General features: G+C 43.1%; 1 protein-coding gene across 3 annotated transcripts in view; it reads right to left on the bottom strand.

Moving 5' to 3' along the window:
- The window catches only part of TTC39B (tetratricopeptide repeat domain 39B), a 210,305-nt gene that overhangs the window by 132,539 nt on the left and 56,484 nt on the right, over positions 1 to 21,282 (bottom strand). For all 3 annotated transcript variants that reach the window (XR_004536836.1, XM_033919149.1, XM_033919158.1), the window contains exon 3: positions 8,485 to 8,589. Coding sequence is in view for 2 of the 3 variants with exons in the window: in XM_033919149.1 (XP_033775040.1) it covers positions 8,485 to 8,589 (105 nt within the window). In the remaining variant the exon portion in view is untranslated. The remainder of the gene's footprint in view (positions 1 to 8,484; positions 8,590 to 21,282) is intronic.

Here is a 21,282-nt window from a genome sequence, read left to right as displayed (position 1 = left end):
TGCCACTGAAAATACCTCTAATTTATCTAACAAATAAATTATACAAATACAGACTGTTTATTTATACATTGCACATATCCCAAACAATCCATAATGGTGTACAAAGAACCAAAACCCAAATAGAAACATAGAAAAAAAAAAATAGGCTATTCTTCTGTTTTTATGCAATTCAAAAAGACATGGGGTATACACACAACATCCATCATTTGGGAAAAGAATAAAGTATATAGTATACTTCCAATCAAAGCAAAACATAACTCACCCCCCCCCCCCAACACACAAACCCAAAAAAGAGGAGCTCATGGGGTGGGGGAAAGAGGTTATCTGCCCAGAGTGAGAGGATAACTTATATGATCGGCAGGTTCAACTCTAGAAAACTTTATAAAACCCATTGAACCGCTGAGGCTGTCCCCCAGGATTAAATAAAGGTGGTGGCTGATAGTTTCACACCATAGCTCCTCCTCAATTACCTTCCCCAATTATCTTCCATTCGACCCCTCTACATACAAAATAATAAAAAGGAAGGGGGATGTGAACAGAATTACTGTATTTTTCGCTCCGTAAGACGTACTTTTTTTCCACCCAAAAGTGGATGGAAATAAGGGTGTGTCTTATTGGGCGAATACCCCCCCGTACCCTTCATACATTTTAAAAAACCCTGTCGTCCAGCGCTGCATGGAAGGAGCTTTCAGCGATCCTGCCCTTTCCTCTGCTGACTCCCAAGCTGAATTCCGAGCATCAGAACGGAGCACGAGATGGGGGGGCTCTTGTGTTTACTAACTCAATCTTCCTCTCTCTGTAAGACATTCCCTCTCCAAATACACAGCCACATTTCCGGTCTCCCAGCTAAAAAGCGCTGTTGAAGTTGTTCACGTTTTTTCTTTAAATACTTTATATGCCACTTAGCTAAAGTACAAGATCAAAATGGTTCCCCCAAATAATCCCTAAATCAAATTGAAAAGGATTCCACCGAGATAGACAAGATCACATGCAACCACACAGAATTATGAAGATGCATCACAGGACAGGCTCGAGGGAACTGCATGTATTTCTGTAGGGGGAAGGGGAGCAGCCCCCCCCCCCCCCGATCCAGATGGGAGGGTTTGGAGGGGAGGGGTTTACTACGTGGAAGAGAGAGCAGTTGTAGATGGAAGGGGAAGAGAGTGCAGAGAAGCAGAGGGCAGACGTTGGGTGGGAGGATGGGTAGATTGACCAATTTTGAGTAGCCTTCCAGGGTGGTTTACAAATTAAAATATAAGATATATTAAAAAGGAATATTAATTGTAAAAGCTTAGAGAAAAAATAGGAAATACAGAGGGGCACTTTCTAAATCTGAAGTTAGATGTCGCTGGATGATGTCCAAAATCTAATGGCAATCAAAAATTGCCTAAAATGTATGACGTGTTTCAAAAATTGCCAAAATAAATGTCTGGGAAATTGGCGTCTACAGATGGTATCACTGTCCATCGAAAAACATCACCACTCTTCAAAAATACCCACACAAAGGCCCTGATTCTGTGATACATGTTTTAAAAATAAAGTTCCCCAGGCAGGTCGCCTATATTGATGGCGTCTCCGGGAGCCTAGGGAGGCCCGTAAGCCTGCCTAAGGCTAGGCGGTAGCCTTAGGTGAACCTACGCATCTCCCTAGTAGAGCAAAATGCTGGCCTATATGGTAAGTAGACGCAGCCACTAAACTTAATCGCGGCAAGGGATCTCCCTGCCGCGACTAGTATAGCAGCCATGGCTGCCAGTCTACCCCCTCCCCCTAAAAGAATGAGGCAGGAGGAATGTCCAATTCCTCCTGCCGAAAGACCCCCCCACCCGCTCCTGATCGCCAGTAGAAGGATGCTCAATCCCTCTTGCTGGACCCCCCCCCCTGAAACCCCACATCCCCGAACTCCCCAATGAAATACCCCAACCCCCCTCCCCGGACTCCCAAACAACCCCCCCCAATCCCCGGGCTCACCGAGCAAGTTGGCCAGACGGATGGGTCCTTGCACCAGCCAGCAGGCCTGCCTCTGCCCGCCCCTCTCCTGCCTAACCCACAGGAGTCTTAGCCTTAGGCTCCTGTTGGTTGGGCAGGGGTAGGGCAGGCCTGCCTCATTTGGACAGAGGCGGGCCTGCCAGCTGGACAGTGCAAGGACCCGGCTGGCCAACTTGCTCAGTGAGTCGGGGGGAGGCCAGGGAGGGGGGTTGGGGTGTTTTGTTGGGGGGGCAGGGACGGGGGAGGGTCATTGGGGGTTCGGCAGGAGGGTTTGGGCACCCTCCTGCCGGCGATCTTCAGAAAAGGGTGGGCGGTCATTGGGCAGGAGGGGTTGGGCTTCCTCCTGCTGCGATCATACGTGGGGGTGAGGGGTGGGCAGTCATTGGGCAGGAGGGGTTGGGCTCCCTCCTGCCGCAATCGTATGGGGGGAGTGGCAGCCATACTTATAATGGCAGGGTGATCCCTTGCCGCGATAAGTATAGCAGCCACGTCTACAGTAACCCGGTTCTGTAACCAGCATCTGTAACATGGATGTCGGTTACAGAATCTGGTTTATTTTGGGTGGGTCTAGGCCCAATTCTGTATAGGACGACCTTCCCGGGCATCCTATACAGAATCTGGGCCAAATGTATTACTGAGTATGAAGAACGTCTGCATAAATGTCAATAAGGTACCACAATGGCGAAACGTTGCCACAATGGGCTAAATGTGTATATATAGCTCTACACATGGAGAAACATTTGTGTGAGATATGAGTTACTGAGAAGAGGAGAGGTAGTGCAGCTAGAGGAGAACTAGAGAAAGAGTGAGAAAATAGAGAGGAGAGTGTGAGAGGAGAGGAGAGAGATAAAGATACAAATAAAGAGAGGAGAAGGGAGAGACGGATACAAATGTAGAGTGATTGAGAGTTGAAAGAGATACATAGTTGCGCTTGACCTTGATATTTGGTCTCTTTAGTTTGAGCACATTTATAAATAAATTACAGCAACATAGGCCCTTTCAGAGTTATTGAATTTGATGCTGGGAAGTCCTAAATCCAAACATACCCACCCTTCAACCAGCACTCAACCTGAAGGTATTTGAAAGAACCTTCCCCACCAGAACTAGGAGACAGGAGGAAGAGACTAGCCTATCTCTATCAACTTCTTCATTGGTCTGCTCTGAAATGTTGGTTCTTCTACCTTTCATTTTGAAATGTACCTATTAAGAACACTTTAAAAGCCAAAAGCATGGAAATATGTGCTTATAAATTATGCATGAAGTTACACACATGGAGGTCAATTGTATAAAGGGGTGACTTTCTAGAGCCTTGGATAAGTTTGAGATTTGGTGATAGGTTCAGTACTAAAATCCTAGCTGTGTTTTCCTTTATCTGAGCGACCTAGTTTCTTATGTATAGTCTGTATCACAGTATTACTATTTGTGCACATGTATTCAGAGTTATTGTATTCATTTAAGAATATTTTCCCATGCATGTATGTATATAAGCTTTGCATTACCCTATATACATGATGCACAATTACCCTATATACATGATGCACAATTAAAGATGACTCGTGATCTTCCGTATGACTCAACCCATGGGCCATGGAGAAAACATGTATAAGAGCCCCTTCTCCAGTCATGGCTGGCCCAATTTGTTCAACCCTGCACTTCCAGGTTCACATCTTTGGCTGTAAAAGGGATCCACCTTTATGTTTGTGGCTGAGACCATGAGATTCATCAGTGGGTGCCACCCCCCCCCCCTCCACCGCTGAACAATAGCATCAAACACTTGTGGAGACAGCGACCACTCGCCTGGGTCAAGCATCTGCCGACTGAGATAGTCAGCCTAAACATTCTCCACTCCCACAACATGTGCAACTGAGAAAGCCTGCAGATGAGCTTCTATCCACCAAAAGTGGAGCTAAACCTCTAGGCAAAACAGGGTACTCCTTGAGCCTCTTTGTTGATGTAGGCCACTGTTGTCACATTTTCTGAGAGCACCCTGAATGCCTTGCCTTCCAGGGACTTCTCCAGGACCTGTAATGAAAGCCAAATGGCTTTGAGTTCCAGACGATTTATGGACCACTTTTGCTGGGTTAGGGACCAACAACCCTGAACTGGGTTTCCAATAACCCCCCCCCCCCCTAACCGTAAAGGCTGGCATCGGTCGTTAGGATCTCCCAGGAAGATACATGAAGTGGCATGCCCTTTGAGAGGGAAGCTATCTGCAGCCACCATCGTAAACTGTACCTTGCTTCCAGTATCCATGGTAGCTGTTGTTGAAGTGAATCTATCTGAGACCAGGAAGATAGGGGAGTGTTGTGAAGAGGTCTCATGTGTGCCCTGGCCCAAGGAACCACGTCTATAGCTGCCTCCAATGACCCTAGGACCTGCAGATAATTCCACACCGTCGAAGCCGGGCTCGGTAGCAGGTTCAATATTTGCTACTGGTGCCTCTTGTCTGTGTGGCTCTGGAAGAAAAACCTGAGCTACAGCCATGTTGAACAGAACGAGTTGGCTCTAAGTGACTCTTCTTGAAGTTGTGACTCTTCTTGAAGTTGACTATCTATCCCAAGTCCTGCAGGAATTGGACCTCTCTTGAGACTACCGATTCGCTCTCTTCTTTTGACGAGGCCCTGATTAGCCAATTGTCCAAATATGGATGCACTTGGATCCCTGCCTTGAGCAAGTATACTATCACCACCATCACCTTGGTAAAGGTGCAAGATGCTGTGGCAAGGCCAAAGGGGAGAGTGGTGAATTGGAAATGCTGCTCCAGTACACAGAACTGCAAGTAGCTCCTGTGAATCAGAAAAATGAGAATGTGGAGATAAGCATCTGTCACAAATCAAGGGGGCCAAGGAATTCTCCAGGGGCCACTGCTGTGATGCCCAAACGAACGGTCTCCATGTGGAAGCATGGTATTTTCAGCACAGCATTGCTTGACTTGAGGTCCAGAATTGGCTTCCTGTTGTCTGAGCCTTTCTTTGGCACTATGCATTATACGGAGTATCTGCCAAAGCCCACGTCTTCGTCCAGAACTGGCTCTATGGCATGAAGATCTAGGAGACTTTGCACCATTGCCCAGACTCTGAGGGCTCTTTCCAGCTGGCCGGAGAAACTACAAAGATGTCTGGAAGGGGGGCAGAGAACTCAATTTTGTAACCTTCTCAAACAACATCCAGGCTCCAACGATCTGTACCTGTGACCAGACCGTCCAGTAAGCCAACAGCCTGCCCCCTATCTAGTGTGTGTGTGGGGGTGTGCGACTGCTAACCTGGCATCATTAAACTTTCTTGGAGGCTGGAAACGGGAGAAAGTCAGAGATTTGCTGCCTTCTGCCTACCCTGAACCTCTTTCGCAGCTCCTGAAAAGACCTCTCTGTTACTTGGCTCCTGCATAAGAATGGAATCTTCGAAAGTCTCAAATTTATGTGCCTCAAACTCCGAGCCACCTGAGGTCTGCAGTCTAGCAAGGCCTTAGGGTGATAACACTAGCCATCAGATCATCCAGACCCTTTCCAAATAGCATCTGCCCCTTGAAGGGAAGCCTTCTGAGGATGGCCTTAGAAGCCAAGCCTCCTACGGATTGCCTGATCAGAGCATCCATCGTGAGGAGACAGAATAGGCTGACACTTAGCTAATAAGTCACATGTCATACACAGCATCTGCTAAATAATTCATCCCAGAAAAGATCACCTAAGGGTCCTCGTTTTCCTCTAAGGCTGGGACCCAAGATAGCCAAGTGTGGCAAGCACATGCCAGAAAGTAAGCCATAACTGGTGCTTTAATTCCTAAGGATAAAGCTTCAAAATACCTCTTGAGAACCACATCTACCTTGTGATCCTGAGTATCATCCAACATCATACCTCCTTCATTGGGCAAGGAAGTCTACTTGGTGACCTGTGCTACCAGTGAATCCACTTTTGGCTGAACAACTGTTGAAAATCTGGAACTATGGGGTAAAGCTTAGCCATAGTCTTGGCCACTCGCATAATCCCCTCTGGAGACTCTCAGTGGTCAGTAACCAGCTTCATGATGTCAGGATGTGAGGGGAAGAATGTGGATGGAGTCAATGAGCCACTCATAATTGAGCACTATGACATGGAGGCTGGCGGAAATTCCAGCTGCAATTTACACAGTGAATTAGCTATTATGCCCAGGAGCGCTGTTGCCTTGAACAGCCTCCGTACTGTGGGGTCATGCAGAAAACCAGACTCTGCCAAGGAAACTGTGCCCTGGGACAATAAAGGCATAGAATCAGACCTTCCATCCTCCCAGTTGATGTCAGACTAGACATTCTGGTCCAGATCTGGGTCCTTGTCTGAACGTGGTGTGGGCCCAGGACTAATCCATCCACCACCACTGTCACAACTTCAGCAGACACTAAAGGACCACATCAGTTTAAATAAGCATTCCACATTAGGCTCACAAAATCTGGGGTGAAGCCTTGTACAGAAGGTCTCAATGACCCCAGCACGGATTCCCTGACTCTTCCTGACTCTGTGGTGTTCACACAACTGTGTTTAGTCATATCTCCTTTATAGGGCTAGGTAGACAGGTATCCCTGAGGGACTGATCCTGCTAGCAGCAGACTTCTACCGTGCAAGTTTCTGTCTTCTCCCAGACAGAAGTCCTAACAAGAGGAAACCTCTGGGCACCAATCCTCAAACTTAAAACAACAGAGAAAATCCCCTAAAAATAATAAAACCATAGAGCAGATCAGAAACACATCTGAGCAACTTGCTTGCAGAAGAAAAACTGAGGAGGCAGGATCAAGCCTTCTGGGAAGGAGGCAGAGTTGAAAGATGGCCACTGTTGGAAACAGGATACTGGGCTTGATGCACCTTCGGTCTGTCCCAGAATAGCAATTCTTATGTTCATTCTGCAAGCAACTTGCGAGTTCAGATGAATAACTCCACGAATACCAGCACCAGAATTTAAATTTGTGTGTATAAATGTAGGTATGGGATCTGCACCTAAATTTTACAAACAGAGCCAAAAAGGAGGTGCAGAAATGGGAGGGTCATGGGCAGATCAGGGCATTCCTCATATTTATGCACATAATTATAGAATAAGGGGCATTGGTGCCTAACTTTCGGTGCAAAGATTTTTACAGTGTTTCACATTGTGCATATGGTTGTGCCTAAAGTTAGGTGTAGCTCCTGGGTGTTGGTGCTATTCTATAAACTGCACCTATCTTTAGGCAACATTTATAGAATAGCACTTAAGAGGGGTTCTTTTTGTGCCAATTTTTAGGCGCCATGTATAGAAATTCAGTCCTATGTGCACATATATGTTGGTATTCTGGTCAATTATGCACATTCTTGGCAACTAAATGTTGGCATCCTCTTTACAGAATTACCTTCATGGAGAGCAAGAAGGTGCCTATATGTAGCCTTTTTTTATAAAAATAAATGTGTTTATTTCTTACCATGATACCCTTGTTTAATTGAACATATCATTTCCTTTGCAATAAAAAAGGATATAATTCAAATAAGTCCATATTCCTTGAGACATACTCCCAAATTCTATAAAATTGGGTGTTCAACTTTACAATTATCATGCAAAATTGAGCTCTCAATTTACAGAATACAGAGCTAGATGCACTAAAGTCAGTGATTGACTAACAATCGTTGCTAAACCAATTTTGAATGGTTTAGCAACGATCGCATTTGCTGACTTGATGCAGAAAATGGCTCACCGTGTGGTTTTCTGCACGATTGCTCATGAATATTGAAATGCCATGTAAACTAACAGAGTGACTGATACTTAAGCATGGCTTGCTGATACACAAAAAAAGTAATTGCTTTTAGCCATCTGAAAAAAGACCTGTCCCACCAATACAAAAATATTTATAACATGCCAAACCTTTTTTTTTTCCAATAGGCAAAGATGCTGTGTGTGTGTTACACATGCACAATATCTGCCCTATTATTAAAAATAAATAAATAAAAAAGCCCCTTCCACCAATGACAGACCTCCCTGACATCCCCCAACAAACTGCCCCCATGGCAGCAAAAATGGCAGGAAGGGTGCCCACTCCATTTTCCCATGCCAACCCCATCCCCAAGCACGAGAAAAAAAATTGACAGGAGGGATGCTCACTCCATCCTGCCAACAGAGGCCCCCCGTGCCAGGCGCCACCACCGAACCATTCCCTCCCCTCCCCCCTTCTCCCCAAAAAGGCAGGAAGGATGTTCACTCTCTCCTGCCCCAGCTGTTCCCCCCGAACCTCCTCTCACTACCTTTGACTGAAGAGAGCAGGAGGGAGGTTCAGTCCCTCCAGCTCTGAGGCCCAACGATCCAAAATGGCAGGCCTTCCCCTTGGTGCATCATGTGATGCACGGGGAGGGGCCTAATGTCTTGACTGTCTCAGATGCCTAAGGCCCCTCCTGGGAGAGGGAGGAGCCTAAGACCCCGATTGGTTTCACTGTCTGTTGAAGAATTAACAATCCTCAGAAAACAAATGGCACAAGAACTATGATAACTCCAGGAAACAAAATTACCTTACCAAGGATGCAACAAATTCAGTGCTTCTGAGAATTTGTTATTTAGAAATAAATTCAATGCCATTGAACATTCCTCCAGAGAAGACATGAGGTCCATTTTGGATGCCCTAATAAAAATAAGGTATATATTAATAACAGTTATAAACATCACGAGAGTGGCCTACAACACTAGCATGAAAATCCTGCGTTCTACTTGCCTGGATTTTTTTTTATTTTTTATTTAAATCTCAAGGGCCCTGGGGAACTGGGTTCAATTACTACTGTAACAAATTGTGATTCTGGGCAAATCCCTTAACCTTCAGTTGCCCCAGGTACAATGTTTAGATTGCGAGTCCACTAGGGAAAGAGAAAGAACCTGTATTTAATAAATGTAAACTGCTTCAGTACCTGAATGTAAACCACTTAAGCTATAAGTGTTATATAAATACTAAAATAAATTTAAAAAAAATAAATAAATGTAAACTGCATTGATTGTACCACAAAAGGGTAGTATATCAAATCCCATTACCCTTACCTACTGGTAAGGCTGTCAGATACAATATCCATGACGACAGATTTACCGTTGTCTTAAAATTTTAAAAACAAAAAAATGGATGAATAGATGTACACATAGGGGGGTGGGGGGGGGAGTTTTTCTGGAAATTTCACTAAATTATATGTTTATATTATATTTATGATATAATTGATTATAATATTTGAAAGAAGGTGGGTGGGACGGGATATAATTTTTATGTTTTTAGAATTATATGAGAATTACAAGTGTTATTATTGTTACTAATGATATATTCCTGTACGCTTGCTGTAAGTTTTCAAAACGAATAAAGAATTAAAAAAAAAAAAATTGACTCTAGGAAATCCACAGAGAAGAAAGTCCAAGAGAAACCAAAAAACACTGTGGAGTGATGATGTTCCTGAAATGGACTTTATTGAGAATTTCAAAGTTCCAAAAGTACAATTGAACAATCCACATAAAAATAAAGTAATCCACATAAAACCCTAAAGGACCTAGTCCGCTGAAAGCGTAGGACCCAACACGGTCCGTGTTTCAACAAGATAGTCTTCTTCAGGGGTCCTATAAATGAATAGGGTTACACTGGGGTGATATATAAACAATTTGGTGCAGTCTCTGTGTTGGTAGATCTACGGATGCAGGTGGCATCATGCATAAAAGTGATATAGCGCAAGAATAAAAAGGGAACTAGTGAAGTGTTGGTGAAAGAATGTGACAAATGTGATGAGAGTGATGAATTAGAATGAAGGTGATAAAGAAAATGACATGGATGGAAAAATGGAGAATGACTCCAAAGGGATCTCAGCGTGTATAAATGGTAAAAATTATCATAATCAATAAAAACAGAGGAAAACTCCAGTGAGATATAAATAGTGGCCTTTATGTGAAATGACAGCTCTGCATGGGCAGGAGTATAGGAAGATCGCTCCTGCCCTGCGTCGCTGCTAGACCACCAAGTAAGGTCTGAGGAATGTCCGGGGCAGCATTTCTGAATTAAAAATCAAAGAGCAAAAAAACCGCAAATAACAAAATTTGTGATTGGGGAAACCATGAATCGGGAGGGGGAGCTGTAGCATTTAAAGAAAGAAATATGTAGGCACCTACATCATGGCTACAGAGGCACTTTACAACACCTAACACCACTGTAGGCGTGGCTAACATCAGAAGTGGCATTAGGCGTCGTAAAGCACTGGAAATGTAGGCCTTGAAAACACTGGCCTACATTTCCATTTCACGAGGCCATGTGCGTTATTGACATGCAATCATAAGAACATAAGAATTGACATACTGGGACAGACTGAAGGTCCATCAAGCCCAGCTTGCTGTTTCCAATAGTAGCCAACCCAAGTCCCAAGTACCTAGCTAGATCCCAAGTAGTAAAACAGATTTTTTGCTCCTTATCCTAGCTACATTTTTTTCTTTAAACACTATTTTTTTGTTAAACAGTGTTTTGCAATTAAGTTAAGCGCCGGTAGGGCATCTATCAGTGCCTAATTTTAGGCACCTTTTATAAAATATGGGCCTTAGTGGCCATAACCATCCACCAGATCCTGCTGCTGAGGAGCTAAAGGTTAATTACAAAAAAATGATTGATGATAGGTATATAAATCATGTTCTCCCTAGGCACATAATCAGTTCTGCAATGAGATCATTTACTGAAGAAGCACTCACATGTGCTCCATTGAAAAGGTCAATGGCGCATAGAATTCAGAGTTGTCATAAATGTGCAGATGTGTATGTAACTGAACCAATCTCTATTGTTGACTTACAGATTCCTGTGAGATAATAAACCACTGTTCATTCAGGCAGCATTGTGCATTTTCTTCTTCATTGTGAAAATATTGGTCTATATGCAGATAAGCCAAATGTAAAATCCATCTTAATATATGCTAGTGATTCTATGCTGGATCTGCCAAAGTTTGGATGTGTGATGGGTCATTTAAGGCAGATCTATGTGCATGCACTGCTTTCAATGCATATTCATTGGGGAAATCCTGAAAACCCGACTGGATTGTGGCCCTCAAGGAGGGACTTTGAGATCCCTGGTGTAGATGGTTACCCTTGTGTTTTCACCATCCCACCTGATAAATGTCATTCTATGTATTATTGGCCATTTGGGATTTTTAAAAACAATTTTTAAAATCTTGTGCCTAAAACTTGCATAATGGATTTTGAATCTGCAACAAAGGCACCCTTTGAGCAGGAATTCCCAAATGTCAATATTCAAGGTTATTTTTTCTATTTGACTAGTCTGTTTAGAGAAATGTACAAATGAATGGATTGATTGTGGCTTATGCTGTAAACAAGAAAACCAAGGTGTGTGTCATATAACAAAATTGCTATGCTCCCTGGCTTTACCAGTACCAAGGTCGGCAAGGCATTTGATGATCTTCAGGATGGAACTGATCTAAAGAATCTTGGGATTTGCTGGATTACTTTTAGGATACTTACATTGGCTGAAGAAATCATAGAGGTATATGAAAGTGTCCAAATTTTCTACCCGATATGTAGATTTTGCACAAAAAGATAACCAAAGGAATTCCGAGAACACATAAGCTAGAAGGGTGGCACTGGGCATTCCAAACACAGATCAACAATCCCCATTCATCTTCCTTCAAATTTCTAGCAGCTCTTCAACATGAAGGATTTCAATACGCACGGAGGGACGCTTTCGATAGGACATCTAAGTCCGATTTTGGAGGATTTAAGAAAAACGTCCAAAAATCGGGTAAAGAAAATGTCCATTTTTGAACCTAAAAGACGTCTTATCTTATTAAAAAAAAAAGGCCCCAGGTAGATGGTTCTGTCCCACTAGACATCTACTTTTTGCCATTATTGGAAAAAAAAAAAATGTTCAAATAAAAACCAGCCAAAACAAGCCATTTGCATGTAAGAGGGGCCAGCACTTTTAATGGACTTGCCACACTTTTAATGGACTTGCCAGGAGAGCAGTGGGGCACCCTAGGGGGCACTGGTATGAACTTCACATTAAAACCTTAATGGTGAGCCCTCCAAAACTCTCAAAAATCCTACTGTACCTACCTGTCGACCACCCTAATAGCCCTTATGTCTACAGGTGCCACCTATATGGCAGTATTTTGGTTTTTGGTGGGTTTTGTTGGGCTCACTCTTTCCACCATAGGTGTACTAGTTAGGGTGGCATATGACATGGGGCTCCTTCTTTGCAGTCCACTGCACTGTCCATCAGGCTACTCCTGAGTGGAGTAGAATGGGTATAAGTGGATCGATTTTTCACTCCATCAAAAATTACAAAGACTAGGGAACACTCGATAAAGTTACAAGGAAATACTTTTAAAACCAATAGGAGGAATTTTTTTTCACTCAGAGAATAGTTAAGTTCTGGAATGCATTGCCAGAGGTTGTGGTAAGAGCGGGTAGCAAAGCTGGTTTTAAGAAAGGTTTGGACAAGTTCCTGGAGAAAAAGTCCATAGTCTGTTATTGACAAAAACGGGGGGGGGGGGGAGGGAAGCTACTATTTGCCCTGAATTGGTAGTATAGAATATTGCTACTCCTTGGGTTTTGGCCAGGTATTAGAGACCTGGATTGGCCACCATGAGAATGGACTACTGGGCTTGATGGACCATTGGTCTGATCCAGTAAGGCTATTCTTATGTTTGCAGCTCTACTAGGACTAAGTATCTGTAGCTGTCAGAGACATAGTAACATAGTAGATGATGGCAGATAAAGACTCGAATGGTCCATCCTGTCTACCCAACCTTACTCACTCTTTAAAATTACTGATTTAATTTAGATTTTCCTTCTTCTTAGCTATTTCTGGGCCAGAACACAAAGCTCTGCCCGGTACTGTGCTTAGGTTCCATCTACTGAAGTCTCCGTCAAAGCTCACTCCTGCCCATCTAAACCATCCCAGCCATCGAAGCCCTTCCCAGCCCATCCTCCACCAAACAGCCATATACGGACACAGACCGTGCAAGTCTGTCCAGTACTGGCCTTAGTTCTTCAATATTTACTATTATTTTCTGATTCGAGATCCTCTGTGTTCATCCCATGCTTGTTTGAACTCTGTCACCATTTTCCTCTCCACCACCTCCCTTGGGAGAGCATTCCAGGCATCTACCACGCTCTCCATAAAGAAGAATTTCCTTACATTGTTATTGAGTCTACACAGATATGTACTATTTCATAGATATATTTGGGGGGTGGAGAGGGTCATTGACCACTGGGAGAAAGTGTGGGGCCATATTTTCATCCAATTTGGGTTCCTTTTTGGCCCTTATTCATTTTAAAAACAGGTCTAGTCCAAAACATCCAAATTGTGCTCTGAACATTTTGTAAAATGTTTGAGTATATCACTGTAAAACGTCCACATGCTAAGCCTGCCCCAATCCCACTTCTAACATGCCCCTCAAGATTTAGATGCAGTAAAGACAAAATGACCAGAAAGAGATCTAAAAAGACAGTTTCAAAAATGCCTACTTGGATGTTTTGACTAGCAAGACGTCCAAGTGCCAGTTTATGCCATCTTTTGGACGTCTATCATTTTTGAAAATGAGCCTCCTAGTATACAAAAGTTTCTGGAGACCATTCAGACAGTTAAAACTTTGAAGAAATGAAATACATAAGCCAAAGGGCCGTGGACACTTGGAATGCGCTACCGGAGGAAGTGATCAGGCAGAGTACGGTACAGGGATTCAAACAGGGATTGGACGGATTCCTGAGGGATAAAGGGATCGTGGGATACTGAGGGAGGAGCTGGGATGTAACACAAGTATAGAAAGCTAACCAGGTAATAAGTATAGAAACCCAACCAGGTCGTGCATGTGCAAGACCGGAGAGTTAGGACTTCGATGGGAAGATAGGACTTCAATGAGAAACCAAGGTGGCAAGGGAGCCCCTTCTGGTGATTCAGATAGGTCGTGACCTGTTTGGGCCGCCGCGGGAGCGGACTGCCGGGCAAGATGGACCTATGGTCTGACCCGGCGGAGGCACTGCTTATGTTCTTATGTTATGTTCTTAAATGTGCAATTTTATTAAACTGGATTAATGATTACTCTGAATAATATTGAACACAAAATGGTTTTAACTAAAGCCACTTATAAAATTGGCCCCAGTTTTTATCAAGCTGCACTAGAGGTTTTTAGCACGGGCTGGTGCAGTAAATGCTCCATCACTCATAGAATTCTATAAATATGAAGCATTTACCTCGCCGGCCTGCCCTAAAAACCTCTAGCGCAGCTTGAAAAAAGAAGGGGTTAGTTTGAATATGTAAAGTTAACCAATGTATTGTAATATTTTCAATACACAGTTTAAAAAAAAATAATATTTTAACCATATAGTAAAAGCAGGCAAAACAGAAGAACACCTCGCCTTTGAGACAGGACAGTCAAACAAAAAAAGGTAAGGGTGGTGTCTTTCAATCAGTGGTGAAGTCTTTATTTAAATAAAAATAGTCCCACCAAGGATCCCTGTTTCGGCGTATAAGAACGCCTTCCTCAGGGGACACTACTTCAAGTATCATTTGTTAAATAAAGACTTCACCACTGATTGAAAAGACACCACCCTTGCCTTTTTTTGTTTGACCAACCATATAGTAAAAAGCATTGTGGGCTAAACTAAACTAAACTAAATCTTAGGTTTGTATACCGCGCCATCTCCGCAAGCGCAGAGCTCGGCACGGTTTACAGAAGTTAAGAGGAAAGGAACTACAATGAAGGGATAAAGGAGAGGGACTAAGAAGATAGAGAGGGACCGGGCTATTCTAAATATTTGGGGGTGGCTTTCTGCTATACTTTTAGGTGCGTGCAAGTTTGGCCTGTGATATTTGTGGCCTCAGCTAAGTTTAACAGACTTTACAGTAAACACGAGACACACTCAACGGACATGCGTTAAACTATCTTGGGCTTAACCGATACAGTTGCCGAAGTGATGCGCATATAAATGACGTAGTTATTTTAAATATCGCTTGCTTAAATGTTGTACACTAAAATGTTCAAAGCTTTTGTGTTGAGCATTCACATTTATGTGGCCCTTGCATACATAAAAGTTTAGAATACTAACATTTGTGCACATACCGTACATTAAAAAGGATATGGCGATACTCGAGAGGGTTCAGAGGAGAGCGACATGTTTGATAAAGGGTATGGAGAACCTTTCATACACTGAGAGACTGGAGAAACTGGGGTTCTTTTCCCTGGAGAAGAGGGGATATGATAAAGACTTACAAGATCATGAAGGGCATAGAGAGAGTGGAGAGGGACAGATTCTTCAAACTTTCGAAAACTACAAGAACAAGAGGGCATTCGGAAAAGTTGAAAGGGAGCAGATTCAAAACCAAGGTTAGGAAGTTTTTCTTCACCCAACGGGTGGTGGACACCTGAAATGTGCTTCCAGAGGGCGTGATAGGACAGAGTACGGTATTAGGATTTAAGAAGGGATTGGACAATTTTCTGAAGGAAAAGAAGATAGAGAGGTATAGATAGAGGACTACTACACAGGTCCTGGATCTGTTAGGCTGCCGCGCGAGCGGACTGCTGGGCACGATGGACCTCTGGTCTGACCCAGCAGAGGCACTTCTTATGTTACCCATAAGAATGCCACCAGAGCAACTAAGAGCTATTCTGCAAACACCTACTCAAATTACAAGGGGACATACCATAATATGGGTAGAGCTTCCACTTAGAGCACACGTCAAACACAAGGCCCAGGGGCCAAATCCATCCCGCCTGGCAGTTTTATGTGGCCCTCGGTGACTCTGTCGCATCTAAGTGCCTGACTGTGCAGCCCCGGTCCCAGTGGCACTCCAAGCTCCTCACCATGCTGCCTCAGTACCCATTTGCTGGCAGAAGGACCCAGTCCCAGTGTAAAAGCTAGGTTGGAGCAGGGCACTCCACAGAAGTGCCTGACCACACCACAGGTGTCTCAGGGCGAGGAAGGATCTATTTTTTTTACTAAGACTAAGGGCTCCTTTTACAAAGGCGCACTAGTGGTTTAATGCACATAATGGCGTGTGCTAAACCGCCAGACGCGCTAGCCACTACCGCCTCCTCTTGAGCAGGCAGTAGTTTTTAGCCAGCGCGGGGGTTAGCGCGTGATAAAAAGTCGCGCGCGTTAACCCCGCTAGCGCGCCTTTGTAAAAGGAGCCCTAAGCATCTTAATAGAAAATTTGGCCCTCGACTTTGCCTGTGTTTTAGATTTCGGCCCCTTATGTGATTGAGTTTGACACCCCTGACTTAGAGAATGACACGGAGACAAATTTTTTCCCGTCCCGGCAAGTTCTTTTCCTGTCCCTGCCCCATTCCTGCAAACTCCATCTTCATCTGCACAAGCCTCAAACACTTTAAAATCATGTGTTCGAGGCTTGTGCGGTTAAGGCAGAGCTTACAGGAATGGGACAGGGACAGCAGCAAAACTCACGGGGATGGGAAAATTGAGTTCCTGCGGGGACGGGGAAAATTTGTCCCGGTGACATTCTCTACGTCCAGTTAAAGCATTCTATAAGTAATGTGTGTTTAAGTAATGCATACGACTGCTTCATTTTAGTGCCTGCGGTTATTCCAGATCCATGGCTGTTCTAGCTGCAGGTGCCTAAATTTTACGTACACCAATTCTGGGTTACACTAGTATTCTATACATGGCACATCTGCACCCAGGTGCTATTGAAGAATAGGCTCCTACCATGCAGCCCAGTTGTAGACCTGCCTCATTAGTGCTTTTCACTTCTCAGAGTAAACCTCTTTTGAAAACTGAGCTTTCAAATCAGTTCCTATGTTATAAAGAGCATAAACGTGTGGGTGGGGAGAGTTTAGAGGGATGCATGACAAAATTGTGAGCTGAATTTCTTGTATTGTTGTGTTGTTTTGATTGTCATTTCTTAAGAGCTCAATAAAATATATTTGACTATAAAGAACAATGTGCGGCGGCAGCGAAGAAAGCAAACAGGATGTTAGGCATAATTAAGAAGGGGATCACGAGTAGATCAGAAGATGTCATAATGCCACTTTATAGAACAATGGTCAGACCGCACTTAGAATATTGTGTCCAACACTGGTCTCCATACCTCAACAGGGATATAACTCTGTTGGAGAAAGTGCAGAGGCAAGCCACGAAACTTGTCAAAGGAATGGAGCATTTGAGCTACAAAGAACGACTCAGGAAACTGGGATCGTTTACCCTCGAGAAGAGAAGACTGAGAGGGGATTTGATAGAGACTTTTAAAATATTAAAAGGATTTGATATAATAGACCAAGAAGCAGCATTGCTAACATTTTCTGATGTGACACGGACAAGAGGTCATAGCCTGAAACTGAGCGGCAGCAGGTTTATGACAAATGTCAGGAAGTTCTGTTTCACACAGCGAGTGGTGGGTGCTTGGAATGCTCTCCCGGAGGAGGTTGTGGCGGCGCCTACTGTACTGGGATTCAAGCGCAGGTTGGATGCACACCTTCTTGCATATCATATTGAGGGATACGGTAAAGTCGGGTCTCCAAAAAGGAGTACCTAAATGGGCCGCCGCGTGTGCAGGAGCACCGGACTAGATGGACCTCGGTCTGATCCGGTGAAGGCATTTCTTATGTTCTTATGAACATAATCCAATCTGACTTAAATTTGACCTAGTCGACTTCGATCAAATGTCTGAGATCTTGAGTGATTTCAGATTCAGCACCCAGTCCTCTCCTGGTTCCAGGGCTTCCTAACTAAACTACTTAACTTCAGAAAAGCGATCAAAACCCATCTCTTTCCTAGTACAGTCACATAGATTGTCCAAACCTGTAATCCTGTAAACCAAAGCGGACCAGATCCTCCATATATCCTATCCCATTATATCAAAGTCCTTTCAACTGTGGGAACCAGCCAGAACTGTCTTGCTAACGTAAACAGTTCCCGCGACTATGTTGTCCATGAGAAACTACTAAACTACAATACTGTATTCACAAGAAATTACTAATAATGGGAGAAGTCGCAGAACTTATCCTGTTTTATAATTCTTCCCAACACCCATGTTAACTCTCAACTAATTGTCAAACTGTCAGCTCTTATTAAGGATGTAAACTTGTAACTGATAACTCTTATGTGTCAGTAAAATTGTAAACTGTTAACTCCTTTTATGTATGTAAACCTGTAACCCTTTCTGGGCTCTTCTGGGAGGAAGGGCTAAAAAAAATCAAATAAATTCAAATAAATAACCACTCGGCACTATGCTGTACATAAGGATGGTGAACTTTCTGACAGCTGACACCGTCCAAGCAGGGTCCCACAAGGATTCCCACTTTAGCCATCAGTGTTCAATCATCTAATGCAATCCTAGGGAGCCAACCTAGATTTTGCACAAATAAAACATTTCACCCTTGCAGACGACATAATGATCATGCTACCTGCAACGGCTGCATTTGCCAACATCTTCCCCGCCGTCAAAAAACGTGACCAGGTCATAGAAAACTGGATCTCAACCCACCGCCTCCACCTAAACAAGAACAAAACCAAATTCCTTTGGCTAGGACCCTCACCTGATCCACGCTATGCTCCAAGGATTACAGTAAACGACGCATAACAGGCCCCTTTGCCAAGTGCACATTTTTCAATTTTAGATTGCTTTGTAAATTTGAGATTTAGACCTTTATGCTACATAAACGTCTAAATGCCAGTTCATGCATGTCTAAAATGAAAATAGCGCTTCTAAAATAAGTAGCTTAACATAAGAATGAAAAAAAGGGGGGGGAAGCAACCATAAAATGTCATTCATGTTCACTTTAAAATGTTAGGTAGGTTGTAGAGATTCAGCACATAGGCCAGTGGTCTCAAACTTGCGGCCCGGGGACCACATGCGGCCTACCAGGTACTATTTTGAGGCTCTTGGTATGTTTATCATAATCACAAAAGTAAAATAAAACAGTTTCTTGATCATATAGCTATAAATGACAATATTATTATTAAGACTTAGCCAAAAGGAAAGATTTATAAACTATAATGAGTTTTACCTCAATCAAAATTGTCATTTCTTTAATATGACATTAGCTTTTTTTTTTTTTTTTTTTTTAGGCCCTCCAAATCCAAAATATGGCCCTCCAAAGGGTTTGAGTTTGAGACCACTGACATAGACCAATGCCAATTTCAAGTACTCCTGCTATCAGCTCACACCCTAGCCTGGAGGGCACAATCAGATCATGTTTATAACACTAGTAAGGGCTTCCTTGCAAATGCTGGCTCCAGTCCAAACAATTAAAACTAAGTGGTCGAACACTGCTACCAATTTGGTATTTATATCATAATGTATTCCTGTATTGCTCGGTGACGTAAGCATCTGTTATGCACCATGCTGCCATCTGCCCTTCAAAACCCGCACTAACCAAACCCCACACCCAATTCAAGCACCTTCCTAAATTTACACTGGACACAACAGAAACTAATGACATGCACATACACATTGGTCAGCAAACTGGGGCTGCAGGAATACAGGAAGATAACTGAAAATAGCACTGCAAAGAATCCCAGGGCTGCTGCCTTAAGGAAAGTGGAAATTAGCATCCCAGAAAACGCATCCCTTGCAATATTCCACATCCCAGCCTCCTGTTCTCTAGCACAGTGATCACTTATGTCAGCGAGAGAGACTGAAGCCCTGAGAATATATCAAGGTGAAATGCAAAAATACAATCACTCACCCTCTGCATCGCCTACTTTATTAACTTTCAAAACTGTGACCTAATACTTAAAACTATAAATTTCTAAGCAGTAGTTCTGATTCTTCACTATGGGGCTGCGAGATAAAAACAAACTGAAACACAGGGATGTGAAACCGGCAATCATGATGATGAGAATCGCCAAGCAATACTTACAGCATGAAAATCAGCAAAGTTGAAATGAATAAACACAGTTCTACTAGGGATGGGGAGGGACCCCCAGCGGATATCCACTTCCTTTGTTTTACTTCTTGTTACCTCTGGAATTCTAATTAATTATCACGCCGAAGAAAAAAAAAAAGGCGGCCAGATAAAGTTCACAAGACAGCAGCTGGCATCCCAGGAGCTCTCCATATCAGAATTTAAAAGAAATGTCAGCCGAGCAGGCAGCTACAGATGCTGCTGATGCAGGAAAGGGATGCTGGGAGGTTTCGGCTTTTTGTTTTTTTTTTCCCCATCTAATCTCTACTGCAGCCTACTTCTAATCCATGCTGCTGAGCTAAGAGGGACATAATGAAAAATTAGAAACAAACCCGAAAAGAATACACAACAAGCTTCACCTACACAGATAGAAAATGTATCCTGACAGCATGGAGACTCATGCTACAATGATCTACATAGAGGTGGGAAAATTTGCAGTCTGTGAATCAGGACACGGAAGGGCAGAGCAATGGTTTCTCTAGCTTTTGCCATCCCTGGAGAGTGTTGGTATACTAAACAGATCTCTGTGATATTATGGTCCCAATATCTCTGAACATTAATTTAGCGCCTTTGCCTACCTGTGTAGCCACAATTTCGTTTTAGACATGCAATAGGTCAGTAAGGAAAAAAAATACAGGGATTTTTTTCTTTAAGAACAGCAGCAAGCTTTGCTATTTATAGAGAGCTGGCCTTATTTATTTCTAAATCTTTTTATACCATTTTTATGAAAATAATTATTCAAAATGGTTCACAGATACAAATAAAACAATACAATTTAAAAGAAAAGCTTCTTTTAAATGCTACTGTTAAGCTATCCGGTTCTTTCAGAAGGACAGACGAAGACTGATGACCTTAACAATCACAAGCCTGAGCAAATACTGTTTTCAGTCCCCCTCTGAATGAAAGTAAAGACCATTGCACCTTTCATTCTTTTTTTTTTTAAACAAATATTTATTGAAAAAATACAAAAGCATCCAAACTCTGAAAAAAATACAAAAGCATCCAAACACAGAAAATGTTCAGCAAAAAAACAGAGCGTCCCACAAACTAGCCACCCATTCAGGCGACCCAAAAGTACAGTATGACAAAAGGGAAAACAGGGCTCAGTGCCATGTGCTAATACCAAAAGTAACAGGAAAGGGAAAGAATCAAGAGCAACAATTAGAGTGCCCTTCCACCATTTTCGTAAATACCCCTAAGACAACCATACACTCCTCACACCACCAAACACACACTCTCAAACACAAAACTCCACAACACACATACCAGCATAGAACCCCCCCCAGACCCACCTAACCCCAAGATACAAAAGAAAGTACAAGGCCCAGAATTTCTCATATTTTACCACCTTATCTGTAACTGTTAATAAATTTATGTGCCAAAGACAACTTTAAAGACGTGGAGGGGCATAATCGAAAGGGACGTTTACATCC

The sequence above is a fragment of the Geotrypetes seraphini genome, chromosome 1, assembly GCF_902459505.1.
Source record: "Geotrypetes seraphini chromosome 1, aGeoSer1.1, whole genome shotgun sequence".
NCBI classification, from domain to species: Eukaryota; Metazoa; Chordata; class Amphibia; order Gymnophiona; family Dermophiidae; genus Geotrypetes; species Geotrypetes seraphini.
Note: the sequence above shows the minus strand (reverse complement) of the source record. Positions and strands in the feature narration are given on the sequence as shown.